Here is a 15,708-nt window from a genome sequence, read left to right as displayed (position 1 = left end):
ATGCATCTAGATATGGGGAATGAATGTGTGTGTATGAATGAATGAAGCGGGGTATGAGCCGCTGACCAGGTCTAAGACTTAAGCTGACTCCAGCTGCCCCAGGGCTACCCCATGCGGGAGTTCTGAAAGCAAGGGAGGTCAGCCGAACCTTGTGACCCAGCAGAGAAGTTTCCCTTACTTATGAGCCACTGACCAGGTCCGGACTTCAGCCGCTAGTCGGTGGAACCCGTGACCCAGTGGACCCTTTCCCTGGGATGTGACAGAGTGTAATTTTCTCTAGCTTATGAGCTGCTGACCTAGCGGACAGGGCACTCCCCTGTGTGATTGGAAAATGGGTAGGGGACAGTCTAAGAATTCCCCTGCACCACCGAAAGGCACCCCTGCATACTACAGGTATGTGCATTATGGTCCTAGGACTTGTAGGTATTTAGATAACTGCAATTTTTTACACGTGTGATAATCCATCTAAACAGTTTCTGCTAGAAGGTACCTTCGATCTAGATAAAATCATATACCTCAGAGGAACTCTTACATCACCAAAAGCCTCTGACACACAGTGGGAGCAATTTGTCTATTGGTGGAAGGAAGGTACAAAGAGACTCCATGAGTCTCGAATGCGAAGTCTAAAGGACTCCCAGGAAAAGTTAAAAGCTCAAGAGCAGGATTTAAAAACGAAATGCAAGGCATCCGGATGTCCCCCACCCAAACTACCTCGTCAACCCCCTCAGCTCCATTCAGCCCAGTCTCCAAACACACTAGGAGCCAACAAGACCAGTCAGTAGTGATCCAGGCCCCCTTAAGGCAATTGCCTGATGAAGGAGATCACTTGGTTACAGTACATGCCCCCGGGACACCAGGGGACCTTAGAAATTTAGTTAAGGAATTTCCTAATATTAGAGAGGAACCAGAAAGATTCGGGTGACCCTTGTGAGTGATATTGTTTAAGGAAAGGGACCAGGAAGGGTGGGGGTTAGTCAAGAAGCCCACCCTCCTTGCTAACTTGGTAGTGAAACAAAGCCTGTGCCTATGGAAAGAAACGGTTTGATTAGAAATGTTTGTTCTTAGGTAAGTTCAGTGAAATTTTAGTACCAGACATCAGAATAGACCCAGACAGAGTCTCTGCTCACAATTTGGGAACAGTCAAAGTTCTAAACTGGTAATAAACTGCCCCAGATTTGTGATATGTTTTATGTATGTAACAAAAGCAGGAAGCAGCAAGCTTCAAGCATTCTCTGAACAAATCACTGCAATTTTATGACTTTGAAATTTGGCTCTGAAGGGATCTGCTTAACCAACAAAGCAGCTATTACTGGAAATTTCTCCTCATGCTATTTCAGCTTTCACTAGGCTGCATTTAGTGTTATTTGTATTTTAGCAGCTCACAAGGCTAAGAATTGCTACCTCATATTCAACTTGTGGTCAGGTTTGAAGTAGCCACACAACTATTGCCATGCTAATGTATCAAGTTTAGCAGACAGATAATACTCGAAACAAAATTGGGGACAGATCAGCCTCTGGAAAAGGCAGCAAAGACACTAAGAGTCAGATTTTTACAGGTATTTAGGTGCTTAAAGAGGCACATAGATGCTTAGTGGCTCTGTTTGCTGGGAGGAGGCATCAGGACATAGGCAGCTTTACACATGCCTACTGGTGGTAACTTAGAGTATGTGTTCACTGCAATAAAAAAACCCTGACAGTGAGTCTCAGATCCTGGGTCAACTGACTTGAGCTCATGCTAGAGGGCTAAAATAGCAATGTAGGCATTCCCGCTCAGCCCAGAGCCTGGGCTCCAAGACTCACCCTCCTTGCCAGGTTTCAGAGCCCAGACGACAGCCCAAACAGGAACGTTTACACTGCTAATTTTAGCCCCATAGCACAAGCCCAAGGCTCTGAGATTTGCTGCTGAGTTTTTTTTCCCCACAGTGTAGATGTACCCTCAGGATATGTTTACTCTACACTAAAACACCCAGAGCTGGCCCATGTCACCTGACTCGGCTTTGCAGGGCTTGGGCTCTGTGGCTATAAAACTGCAGTGTAGACATTTGGGCTCATGCTGGAGAGCAAGCTCTGGGACTCTGGGCTTCAGTCCAAACCTGAATGTCTACACTGCAATTTTACAGCTCCTCAGCTCAAGCCCCGTGAACCCAAGTCAGCTGACAATGGCCAGCCATGGTGTTTGATTGCAGTGTGGACATACCATTAGGTGCCTAGGAGACTGTAGGTGCCGCCAGGGTTAGGCTATAAATGCATGGTGATTCTGAGAATGTCACTGGTGCCTAAATGTTGGTCTCAGGTGCCTAAAGAAGTGTCAAGCACCTAAATCTCTTTTTGGATCCAGCCCAAAGTGCCTTAATTATCTTAATTTCTTAGGCCTTGCAGTAGTGGCACAACACCTAAATACTGTTAAAAAGCTGGGCCCTATCTCCCACTTAAATAACTGGGTATCTGCATCATTAGGCATCTAAATACTTTTGAAAATCTGGTCCAAAGTGCTTTTTGGAGAAAAGAGATTTGAATAAAAAAGGAAGAAAAGAAAATCCTGCTGTTACTCTTCTATCTAACATGGCTTTATGGTTTTCAAATGCCTCTCAGAAATAGCAGACATTGCTGAACTGAAGGACAAGTTGTTTGTTTTACTAATAAACAAACTAATGCAATCCAGGGACATTTCCTAGAAATAAGCAAAGGCTGGAGAGGTAATTAAGTAACAAGGAAACACTAAGTCTAGTTCAGACTTTTTTTTAATTGGAGCCACAAGAGAATTTTATAATCTTATTTGCATACCAACAGATTCTAAAACACTCAACTTTCCCTATCAGTTATAATTGTATTCACATTTAATATTCTTTGAATTTATAAATATTAAACAGATACTGTTCTGAAAATGCAAATCTTGCTTCTTCCTGTATTCTAAAGAGGATATTGGGGTGTTTTCCCCCCTAGTATATCTGGAGGCTGTAGTCTCCCTCCTGAAAAAGAAGAGACAAGACCCAGGCACAGGGAGCATAGAGGAGTACTTTGGTGAGCTTGCTGGACACAGACAGAGCCTATAGCTCACTGAGGCCTTGGCTACACATGCAAGTTAGAGTGCATTAAATCAGCCCCGGGCACCCTAACTCCTGAAGTGTCCACACTGGCAAGGCACGTAGAGTGCCTGGACTCCATGGCTGGTAATCCACCTCCACGAGAAGCATAGAGCTTTCTGTGCCTGGCTAGAGTGTCAGTGTGTCTGACGTGTTGCATTACTGCGCTGTGATTGGCCTCCGGAAACATCCCATAATCCCCTGAAGTCAAGTGGCCACTCTGGTCATTGTTTTGAACTTGGCTGCAGGAATGCAGATATCCCCTATCAAAGCTCCGTTTCTGACAGCATGCATGCTTATCTGCTCTGAGGCACATAGCAAACCATTACTGTGGAATGCTCCTGGTGTGTGTGTGTGTGTGAGAGAGAGAGAGAGAGAGAGAGTGAAAGAGAGAGAGAGAAGCGGGGGGTTAGGGCTGATCTCGGGTTTCCCCCTGCCGCTGTCTGAACTTACAAGATAGCATGCTGACACTCTCTGCCCCCCATGCTTTGCAAACACTTGCCAAAGCAAGTTGCAGCCACTTGCACACTGGGACAGCTACCACAATGCACTGCTCTTTGTGGTGTTGCAAGAGCTGCTAATGTGGACATGCTCCACAGTCACAGGGAGCACAGTGTGAACACACAGCAGCACTTTCCCTGCTGCTGTCTCCTAGGGCTGGTTTAACTCCCGGTGCTTTACATCTGCAAGTGTAGCCATGGCCAGAGTCTCTAGCTCACAGACAAGGAATGCAGCTCATGCTGCCCAGCATCACCACACAGGGTCTGTCTAAATCCTACCCTAGATCTAGGAATCATGGAAAGGCCTTTCCGCCATAAGAATGGCACATAGCACTGACACCCCCGTCTACGCAAAAAAAGCAAAAAGCCCCCCTTTCCACAGGCACCAACTTTTTTGGTGCTGGTGGGTGCTCATGCTCCCCTCGCCCCTCCCCGACTCCACTCCTGCCCCAAAGTCCCCACCCCAAATCTGCCCCTCCTTTCCCCTATTGGATCACTCCCCAAATCCCTGCCCCAGCCCCGCATCCTCCCCTAAGTGCGCCGCATTCCCCCCCTCCTTCCCCCTCCCGCCCAGGCTTGCCGCACAGAACAGTAGTTTTGCGGTGCCAAGTGCTGGGAGGGATGGAGGGCGGAGAAGCAGGACTTGGCGGCACGCTCAGGGGAGGAGGTGGAGGCAGAGCGGAGGTGGAGGTGAGCTGGGGCGGGGAGCTGCCGGTGGGTGCAGAGCACCCACCAATTTTTCCCCGTGGGTGCTCCAGCCCCGGAGCACCCACGACCCCTTCCTCCAAAAAGTAAATGACAACATCTAAAAATTCAAAACAAAAAGCCCTACCCTAAGTGGAATTTGACCCTGGCAAGGGAGAAGTGCCAGTGATTCAACTCAGTGAAGTCCACTAGTGACTTTGATATTGCTGTTGATTTTACATGGAAGCTGCATGGATATTATAGTGATGAGCAGCATTATAAAATCTTAAGGCCTAGTCTACACTAGAAAGTGATCGCTGATATACATATACCAGCAAACTTTCCTAGTGGAGGCACAGTGTATGCTGGAAAAAGTGCTTTTGCTGATATCGCTTATATAAGTTCCCCGAACACAATAAGCTATACAATGGCAAAAGGACCTTTTTGCCAGTATAACTGCATCTACATTAAGGCTTTTTCCAGCATAGCTAGCTCTGTTAGTTAGCGGGGTAGTTTTTTCCATGCTCCTAATGATATAGCTATGCCAGCAAAACTTTTAAGTGTAGATCAGGAGATAAATAGATAGATAGATTAGCTAGCATAAGCTAGAGGTGGAGAATGGCCTGCAATTCTCACTTGCAAAGCTCTGAGTACAGAGCTAGTCTAACACTTTATTAAACAATGGTTCCAATCCTACAAGCCAATACTCATCAGTGGGACTCTGCACAAGCCCTGGGCCTGCACTACTGCAGGTATTTGCTAGGCTGGAGCAGTGGCAGCTCCAGGCACCAGCGCACCAAGCAGTCAGGCAGCCTTTGGAGGCGTGCCTGCAGGAGGTCCGCTGGTCCTGCGGTTTCGGCAGCAATTCGGCGGCGGGTACGCCGAAGCTGCGGGACAGGTGGACCTCCTGCAGGCAAGCCACCGAAGGCTGCCTGACTGCCGTGCTTGGGGCAGCAAAAAAGCTAGAGCTGCCCCTGGGCTGGAAGCAGTTTGTGGCAAAATTTGGTGTTTCCTTTTTAAAGAATAATTATTTGTTCATATATTTTTCCATTATTTAGACAACTTTGAGCAAGAGCAGACTTCAGTTTGATTATGCTTTGCGCTTGGTTTCAATAGCTGACGTGCCAGCATGTCAGTGAACCATTAATGAGCTGGAAGAACAATTGGATTACTTAGCATGAAAATAAGCACAGTCCTTTATGAGAGAAGAGATTTCACTGGAAAACTGTCCCCCTAACATCTTGGGTTCTGTTGTGTCCTACAAATAACAGGTGTGTCTTTTAGGTTCGAGGCATGTATACTGTATACACCATACCTACTTCTGAAGGGTAAATCCTGCCTGGGCAATAACTGATAAGGAAGGATGGATGAAGCAATAAATGTCTCCAACATGACTGATATGTATCAGTGCGACAGGCCAAGGTTTGTTTACTACAGAAGCTATGAGACACTGTACAGTAATCTGGTTATGGAGCTGTTCTTTGTTCATGTTTTTTTTTAAAGGTGACCTGTAAAATATATTTTTTAAAGTGGTCGATTGTTAGTGCTAGTTGCTGAGAGCCCAAATAAATTGGCTTAGAAGCATTTCATCAGTTATTTGCTTTTAAATCAGTTAGCTGGGATGGTAGTGGTGCTTTTATAGGTGTTCAAAGAACAGCTGTGGATTCCTGGATCTTCTCAGACATCCTACTTGCACTGTTACATTTGTCAGAGATTAGGTTTCTCTTTATCCAGATACCCAAGCAACAGAGATGGTCCAGGACCAAAGCCCACATGTGAACACCCCAGAACCTGTTGGAAGTTTGCATCCCAATGTGATCATGTGGCTTGGATCCCTCTTTGTCCTGCCAACACACAATGGTAACATCTCATTCACCATGGACTGCCCTGGATTCTGCAACTTATGCAAGTAACCAAGGTGTGGGATTGCTATGTATTTATCTATGGATACTGATGTATAATAATTTTATGAATATTGTATGTGACCAGGTCAGTGAGGTAAATCTGATCTAAATTAATGGGGGGTTGTGGGAAGAACAAACAGAAAAGCAAACAATAGATAAGGACACTCCAGCACACAGTTGAAAGGCAATGGGGCAAACTGTTAGCTTCAAGGATCCTGTCTCTAAGAAACAAAGCTAGGAGCCTGGAGATCAAAAGCACATGAAAGAGTTAAAAATTGCTTCTCAGAGGGAGCATGGGGTTCACCTGTGAGAAGCTCTCTAGGAAGAGAGGCTGACAGGGAGAGTGAGAGACTCTTCCAGGGGAGACTAAATAAAATGGGCCTTCACAGATCCAGGGAATGGTAAAAGTTAGGGGAAAGCTACATACATGTACAGTCCGTTTTATTGTTTTTAAAATATGTTCTCTCTGTAATGCTTTTGTTTTAAATAAATAATACATTGCTTTAATGAGGCTGTTGGATCACTAATTACCATGGTCATTGCCTAGAATTGCAGGGACTGCACCTAAGTCAGACCTGCTTAAGTAATTGCAGATGATCACAGGGGACTGCTGCCCAGGGCCTGGTCTGAGAGTGGGAGAATCATACGAGTCCACCCAGAAAGAGAAAGGACAGACTGAGACCTGAGGCCTAGAAAAGGGTGCACATCAAAAGACCAGGATGGGTTAAAAGTGAATGTCACCTGGTAATGGTTTCACCATCTGTTCAATGGGGATGATGATACTGACCTCCTTTGTAGAGTGCTTTGAAATCTAAAGATGAAAAGCATGATATAAAAGCTATGTCATTATTATATTATTATTAATAATAATAATTAGTAGTATTACACAAGGCCCTGGAGACAAGATGCAACAAAAGAACAAAATAAACAATAGGAGGGAAAGGGAGCGGGTGGACGCAGGGCCGGCTCTACTGTTTTTGCCGCCCCAAGCAGCACGCCGAATTGCCACCGTGGATGGCGGGGGCAGCCCGTGTGCCGTTAGGGCAGCATGAGCGTTTCCACGGCGGCAGCAATTCGGTGGCAGCTTCTATGTTCAGCTGTCTGCGGCGGCACAGCTTCTGTCTTCCGGCTGAAGACAGAAGCTGCCGCCGAATTGCCACTGCCGCGGAAATGCACAAGCCACCCTAATGGCACACGGACTGCCCCCGCTGTCCACAGTGGCAATTCGGTGCGCTGCTTGGGGGCAAAAACACACGGACTGCCGCCCCTTGCAGATTGCCGCCCCAAGCACCTGCTTGGAATGCTGGTGCCTGGAGCCAGCCCTGGGTGGACGAGTCTAGCAGTAAGATTATCTGGTGACATAGTCAAGGTACGTGCAAAACTTAATGGTTATCACTTTTATTTTTTAAATCCTTCCTTGAAAGCTGTTGTCTTGCAGCGGTGGTTTTCAGCACCCTGGCCTTTTTCCATTCCCTCTGACGTTTTGGTTTGCCCAAGTTTGTCATATTGCTTATGTCAGTCACACTTACTTCATGCTGCATTAGGTGAAATGCATGGGGGAGCTGCGTGGCATTTCATGCCAAGATATCCCAGCACCTGACACTGAGGGATTAAAAATGATTTTTTAAAAAATGAAAAATATTGAATCTTTTTACCAGTTCAATCAAATTGTCAAAAAGCATTACATCAGGTCTCACTGCCCACATTTTTAGGGGAAATTCTAATGGGTACATACACTATGTCTGAGAATGCCTTTTCCCCCCTACCCATGGCTAGAAACCAGTGACATTTCACCTTCAGTAGCAGCTGTCACTTTGGTTTGGTGCCCTACTCTTTTGTGACAGCTGTTACTGAATGTGAAATGCCTGTTACCTGTTTCTAATCCATTGCTTGCAGGGCCTTATGTCATCTCCAGTGCTGCAGCTGTGGAACTTGCCACAGAATCCCCCTTCTTGCAGCACAACTCTGCTCCAGTATCAAAGCTTTCAATAAAGAAACAGCTTCCAGTCCTCATGATTGTGAAGATACCCTTGAAATCATAAGCCAAGTAAAAGAAGTGCAGTGTTGTTTTCACAAACTGCAGACAGCCTGAAAAATAGCTCGGAAGCTGTGAACTGCCCATTAACCTCAGTGGGCCATTAAGGGTGAAAGGTAAATGTCAGCTCTGTTTACTATTACTGGCTCTATTTCTCTGCTGAACATTTTATCAGAAACATTCAGCCAGTGTTTTACCCCCACTATCCCAAATTGCCTCCTACAGATGTCAAAATCCCCAATTGCCCCCTACTCAGCTGCCAGCCTCTACGACCCTGCTAGAAACTTCTACAATGCAGATAGCATGGTCAATAAAGAAAAATCAGTGGCATATTGAAAAATAAAAATACGTCTCAACATAAGATAACTTGTACTGATAGCAAAAGAAATAACACAGGGCCTACTGTACTGACTGTGAATATTCATATTTAAATAAAATCCTCCCTTCTTTAAATTTAAACGAGGCTGCCACCAAATTTCCACTCCGCTGCAGCAAAATGCTGCACAATGTAGGAACTTGTCATAGATTTAAGGGCCTGCTTGCAACTTCATCATAGGACCTAGCCCTTAGTTGGTGAGAAAAGACATTTAGGGTCTGTGCACTGGGAGAACACACACACCCCTTGTCTACTTGAGGGAATTGTAAAAGAGACCATTGGAACAGCCTGTGTGTTGTGTGCACTTTAGCAGACACTGCAGGTTTCACACTCCTTGGTGCTGTATACTTTTCACCAAATGGGACAAAAGTCCCCCCACCCCGCTTCTTCCCAAGCCCATATTTAAAGTTAGTAAATGGTAAAAAAGTACATATTGAGTTGAATTCTTCCCTGGCATAACTGATTTCAGTGGGGTCACAGCAAGAATGAATTTGGACAGTTCTGTGCTGATATGACCCAATGGCTTTTTCATCCTTTACATTCTGCCTTCTTCCCCAGAGGGCTTGACTCCACTAGAAAATATCATCATATCTGAACACAGTTGTGAAGAGTCAAGTTAGCTGATATAATGCTGAATGTGATTTGCCCTGGTCTATGTTGTCCAGTCAGGACGGTGTCAGCCAACTTAACTCATTGCAATGGTGTCAAACACAATAACATGTTCTATAGAGCAGCAGTTCTCAAAATGTGGGTCGGGACCCCAAAGTGGGTCGCAACTCCATTTTAATGGGGTCTCCAGGGCTGGCTTAGACTTGCTGGGGCCCAGGGCTGAAGCCCAAGCCCTACTGCCTGGGGTCAAAACTGAAGCCTTCAGCCTTGGGTGGCAGGGCTCAGGTTACAGCCCCTCCCACCCCTCCCGCCACTTGGGCTGAAGCCCTTGGGCTTCAGCTTTGGCCCCAGTGCCTTTGGTTCCCCCACAAGGGCAGCGGGGCTTGGGCGGGCTCAGGCTTCTGTTCCCTCTCCAGGGGTCATGTAATAATTTTTTTTGTCAGAAGGGGGTCACGGTGCAATGAAGTTTGAGAACCCCTGTTCTAGAGAGACAAGCCCTTATTCAGAAATGTACTAACAGTGAGTATGAATGCACAGGGACTTTGAGAGATCAAAGATCCTCTACAGGAAACCATTTATACCCCCTAATTTTTTGCTTTTACTTTTCAAGGTAAAGATTTATCTACCCATCGTAGAAAGTTCATACCCAGTGCTACTGGAGGTACCCATCTAAGGCATGGGTATGTTGAGATGGGCAAGTTAAGTAACACTGAGGTTATACCAGTAGGTCAAATCAGGACCTAAGGGGCAATCCTAGGGAAAATTTATGGTCCAATAACACATGGTACAACCTGAACGACCTCCAAGTCTGAAAGAGTCCATATGTTACCATTCAAACACCACACACTCCTTACTCAAGCAGGGCATAATCTTCCTGCAGAAAAATCTGTGATTGGAGGGGTCAAAGTATGCTGGGAAATCCATTCGTTTCATCTCCCTAAGTTGTCTCCTTATTCACCTCACAAGATGAGGGAGTTCTGGGAACACAGCTTGGAGATGCCACAGAGCCTGAAGGGAGAAATTACTTCAATTTTTGTTGGTTACAGGCAATTGTGCATAGAACAAGTCCCTCTGCAGTGCTTCCTGATCACCTCCCCCCACACTAGGAGCACAGCTACTCTGTGAGACATGCATCCCTTAGTTCTCTTCCTTTGTAGCTGCTCCCTAACCTCCATCCAAGGGGTGTAGAAAGTGGAAGAGAGGGAGCTGATAATGCCTGGAGTATTTGTATCAATAAAAACAGCAAGAAGAGACGACATCCTGGAAGTGTAAAGAGCTAGAGTCACAAATCTGAAAAATAAAAACAGTGCATGTGTGTTTGTATGGAATGCCCGCTGTACTGACTGAGTGGAGAACTGTGATCATATGAATTCACTCATGTTGAAAAATATGCTACTGCTCTGAGAGAGACTCAGAAAGATCTCTTGGGAGTGGGGGGAACAGGGACTAGAGCAGTGGTTCTTAACCTGGGGTGCATGCACCCCCTGGGGGTGTGAGATGCCCTTTCTGGGGGTGCGAGACATGCCAGATATTTTAAGAAGGTAAATCATCGAAAACACAAATTAAGCACAGGCATGTAAGTATAACTACTTTGTTTCATCAAAACCTATGTATTTATTAACATATTTTTTTTAACAATTACTGTAATATACAAACAAAAATATATCTAGATTTAAGAAGTGTGAGTACATATTTTTTAGGTTTACGGGGTGCGAGGACATATTTTGAGAATCAAAGGGGTGCAGGCTGCAGTAAAGGTTAAGAACCACTGGACTACAGCAATAAAAGGAAAAGAACATAAAATTAACTGGAATATCTTAAGCCTGGGATTTCTCTAGGTGTATCGATAACCAGCAATATAAAGAGATGCAAGTGAATATACAACTTGGGAGAGTGACATATTGTCACACTTCAGTCATTGCCATAGTGTATTATTACTGGTGTAATTAGAGACTACTTGAAAAGTGTTAACTCTTTCATTTGTATAGCAGCTGTTCCCTGGTCATGCAAAGATAAAACACACTTCAGTTATCCTGAATGTTTCTCCAGATCTGGGTGAAAGATATTGGTGGGCCCATGTGGGCCTGTTTGCACTGCTGCTGGGAGTAAATTGTACATTCTCTGCACCTGCTCTAGGGAAAAAACAGAGGATTCAATTGCCATATCACCTTTCAAAAGGCATCACATTCACCACCAAAAGCCAGCCTACCCAAAGTGCAAATGTTCATCATCCAGTGATGAGCAGCTACCAAGACTGCATTTCCCACGCCAATGCATTATTACAACGTTAACTAATCCAGAGTTGGCTCTGAGCCACAATCCCACACCTGAAACTACCCACAGAGAACACCACTGACTTTAATGGGCCTTTCCACCAGCATAAGAACTTGTAAGCATAGAGCAACACTTCACAATTTATAGACAAACAGCATCACTGCAACCCAAACTCACATGTGCAGCCCCACTGACTTCAGTGTACTACTCTAACTACTCAAATCAGTTAGAGTTGTGGAATCACATCCCAGCTCCTATCAGTATAGTCTAATTTCTCACCATATGCAGCTGTATTCCATATTGAACATATATTTCTCATGTCTAAATCTAAAACAAAATTCCTTGCAGTAAAAATTAATAGAAGGCTTCTGTGTGTGACTTTGTGTTATGTCCCGGAACGACACTTCTTTCTCATGGTCCCCTCTCAATTTATTTCCACTTTGCTACAAAGTAAAATGTTTATTCTGATGAAAATCAGGGCTGGAGATAGATTTTTGTTAATTACTTGAGTTGTTAAAATCATCCTTCCCAAAAGAAATTTTTCAAGAGGCCAAAATAGGCCCTTTAATTTAGGAAAGGAGGTTAATATCTCCTATTAAATGTACCGACTTTTTGATTGGCCAGGATATTTGTTGACTTCCAAATGTTTGACTGGTGTCACAGGGGGACATGGCTCTAGCAAAAGCTTTGTCTTCTATTTCAATAGTGGTGCAGGCATTAGCCATGGCTAAGGCTATGATTTTGTCATGGATACTTTTAGTAAAAGTCAGGGACAGGTCACGAGCAATAAAGAAAAATTCACCGAAGCCCATGACCTGTCCCTGACTTTCACAAAAAATATCTGTGACAAAATGGGGAGCCCCGCTGCAGGGTGCGCCCACACCGCCTGCAGAGGTTGGGCAGCTGCGGGGGCCGCTTCAAGCTCTGGGGGCCCCCATCACCTGTGGGGGCTTGGAGCTCCAGGGTCCCCCGGCTCGGAGCTTCGGGATACCCCTGCCGCCTGCGGCAGCTTGGAGCTCCCAGGTCCCCTGCCCCCCGTGGCAGCCAGGAGCTGCAGGGGGCCCCCACCATCTGCGGTGGCCCAGAGATTGGAGATCCAGGGGTCCCCCTCTGCCCATGTCCACCGGGAGTTGCGGGGGGGGGGGCCTGCTGCCTGTGGCAGCCAGGAGCTGTGCTCCCGCTGCACACGATGCCTGGGAACTCCAGGAGGCCCCCAGCACACATGGCCATGGGGACCCTGCAGCTTCCAGAGAACAGTACTGAATTCACGGAGGTTGCTGGAAGTCACGTATTCCGTGACTTCAGTGAAAAAATCATAGCCTTAGCCATGGCCTCTTCTTCACTCTGCACAAGCTCAAGGAGGAGTCCTGTAGCTTTTGTGTCTCTGACACCCCCAAGATACTAAGTACTGTGGACTACTCTCCACCTTCTGAATTTTGGATTATTTTTTTCCATTCATATCTCATTTCTATTCCATATACCAACTATGGAGTCTAGGTATAAAGGCTATATCACTCAACCTGCATTTGTGAATTGCATGGATTCCAGGCAGCCAAGGCAGTCCATGACTGACTGGGTTTGATGGCCTAGCTGGAAGAGTGCCTGCATAGTCAAGAGAAAGCAATGATTTATTTTTTCAAATACCTAGAGAGTTATATTTAGTTAAACGCTGTAAAGGAAAAGCTCAAAGTAAAGTTCACCTTGAATGCTTCTATGGAACTTTACGTACCCTGTTGATATTGAGTCAACTTTGAACTTGCACGTGGTTTGTTGTCAATTTTTGCTAGCCAAGGGCATTTCTTCCTAGTGATTTAGTTTTCAAGCAACAGAATTCAGTTCATATAAAACTAAACACGTGACAGAAAATCTGCCTCCAAAACAACTGCACACAAATGACATTTTTGACAGAAATCTTGTCAAAGTACAGTGTACAAAGTTGTCTGTTATCCATAATTTGTTTTGCTGAGTGTCTACTTGTCAAATGTGTTTACTACGTGTCTAGAAAAGTATTTTTCATTTTTTACTTCAAATGACTTGCATTTTGTTTCTCTTTACAACCAAAGAAGAGAAAATATTACCAAACAGCCCATCATGAAATCACACCACATATCTGTAGAGTTGGGGCATAGGGTGGGGGAGATGCTCTCCCGTCGACATAGCTTTTGTCAGTGAAACTTATGTCAGGCAGGGGTGTGTTTTTTCACATCCCGACCGACAAAAGTTTTGCCGACAAAACTGCTGGTGTAGACAAAGCCTAAGACAATTCTTAATACTCTGCTTATTTTAACAAAAAAGATATTATAAATTGGTTTAACCATGTCTAGTTATTTCATTAGCTTTGTATTCTCCTCACCTCGTGTACTCCCATTAACATCAATGGAAGATGAGAAAGCCAAAGGAAAAGAGAACCGACCCTTTAGTTCTTAAATACTCTAAACACATTTACTGGAAGAAAATGATAATGCACAGTCAAGTATTATGCCCACCAATATTGACAGTCTGGATCTCTACATTTTATTCTATAATACAGCATCAAATAAAATGTCTAACATGTCAAACTCAGATACCTAAAATGAGATGCCTAAATTCACATTCTGGATCACAAACAAGGATTTAGAGTAGACACCTAAAATGGGTATTTAGGAACTGAAGTGCTTCTTTAGACTACTTAATGTGGGAATAGGTGCTTTAATTTCAGCATCAAAGTTTGAAAGTTGGGCCCACAAATCTTTATGTATCATACAAATGTATTAATGAAATCTCTTTAAAAATACTTTCTTTTTGAAGAGATCTGACACTAGGATTAAATACATAGGTAGTAATCTGCCTCTGCACTTCCTTGCTTCATTAAGCAGCCTGGCTGGTACATTAGCTCTACAATATACGTTTGAGGAGGAAGTAGAAGCCCAGTTATTCCTTGAGGAGAATCGTCAACTAATTTAACTTCATTCCAAGCTCTGCCGTATTCTCCACGAACTAAACTACAGCCAATGCCAATTCTGTCTGCTATAACCTATGAAAGAAAACAAAAGGGAGTTAATGAAAGTCATCACTAGTTTATGAAAGGTATCACAATATGTTTGGTTTGTGAAATGCACCATTGGGTCACAGAAATGCTTAAACAAGAGAACAGCTGAAAGGTGCAGAGCCTTCCTAAAGGAGACTTGGTAATGGAGATTTTTCTGGATTCCCTGCAGGGTTCTTCAAACTGTAAATGTTCACTGCAGGTCCTGGAGGGAAATTGCATTTTTAAAATGTGATTTCCATCATATTCTAGAAGAGCAGCAGTGATATATAGTTATTATAATTCTTTTCAAGAACTGACTCATTTTGTGTTATAAGTCACTCCTCCAGGTGTCAAATTGAAAGGGGCACATGTGGTCCCAAGACAGAGTCTTTTCAACAAATTTAGAAAACATTGGAGGAGCTGTTTTTGAATTACAACACCCTAAGATAATCTACCTATACAAATAAAGATATATATATGTATGCTCTGCATATGCATACAACATGGAACATATGATGATGTTTGATACAAAGGTTTAACTGGTATGGGTTTGCGATTGCAACATCGCTCATAAGCTTATCTCTCAACATTCAGACCAACTAGTGTATGATACAAGCCACTGCAATGTGTGACAGATGACTGGAATGTGAAACACCTGAGTTTTGTTGTACATTACACTATAATCGACGTATTGTAATTAGGCTTGGAGGATTGAATTTTTATTGGTAATTGTCGGCAAACATCAATATCACCTCACACACACAAACCAATGAAAAATTATTTCCACTGATAATAATCTAAATATGCAGATAGGCAAAGAAAGAAAAATGCTGCTTGAGAACTTAGAGTCCCACCTTAATGGGTCTAAAACGTGTTGTTATACTAGCATAAGTGGATCAGGAATAGGGGTGCCATTTAGGTAGGCCATTGGGAGCAGTCCGCCTCCTCCCCCGTGCTTCATACCACAAGTTAATTTTAAGAATGTCTACTTTAAGTAATTATTATCTGACAATCCCCTGTCCAAAATTCATACAGCTCTGAAAATTTAAACTGATAAAAATTGAAAAAAAATGCTTCTAAATTAACATTCATATTATCTGTCAAAATTATAAATAAAAATTGAATTCCGCCAAGGCTAATTATAATTTTTTTAAGTATAAAAATTCTTCCAAAGGATGTTTCCTCGTTGTGTGAATGAAATAGATCAGGTTTGTAATTTGCTACAGATGGCAGCAG

The 15,708-nt window shown here is 44.0% G+C and overlaps 2 protein-coding genes across 6 annotated transcripts in view; both read right to left on the bottom strand.

Moving 5' to 3' along the window:
• MSRB2 (methionine sulfoxide reductase B2) overlaps positions 1-10,504 on the bottom strand; it is a 41,075-nt gene extending 30,571 nt beyond the window's left edge. The window contains 2 exon segments of the mRNA XM_045007601.1: positions 6,913-6,982; positions 10,046-10,504. Of these exon segments, the coding sequence (XP_044863536.1) occupies positions 6,913-6,931 (19 nt within the window). The 5' untranslated portion in view covers positions 6,932-6,982; positions 10,046-10,504.
• Positions 10,505-12,558: 2,054 nt separating this feature from the next.
• The window catches only part of ARMC3 (armadillo repeat containing 3), an 84,817-nt gene continuing 81,667 nt past the window's right edge, over positions 12,559-15,708 (bottom strand). For 4 of the 5 annotated variants that reach the window (XM_045006224.1, XM_045006226.1, XM_045006225.1 and 1 more), the window contains one exon: positions 12,563-14,478. In XM_045006224.1, coding sequence (XP_044862159.1) covers positions 14,269-14,478 — 210 coding nt within the window. In that variant the 3' untranslated portion in view covers positions 12,563-14,268. Of the gene's footprint in view, positions 14,479-15,708 lie in introns of all 5 variants that reach the window. The other variant, XM_045006228.1, reaches the window with a different exon arrangement.

This window comes from Mauremys mutica, chromosome 2 (genome assembly GCF_020497125.1).
Source record: "Mauremys mutica isolate MM-2020 ecotype Southern chromosome 2, ASM2049712v1, whole genome shotgun sequence".
Taxonomy (NCBI): Eukaryota; Metazoa; Chordata; order Testudines; family Geoemydidae; genus Mauremys; species Mauremys mutica.
This window is presented reverse-complemented; position numbering and strand designations above follow the sequence as displayed.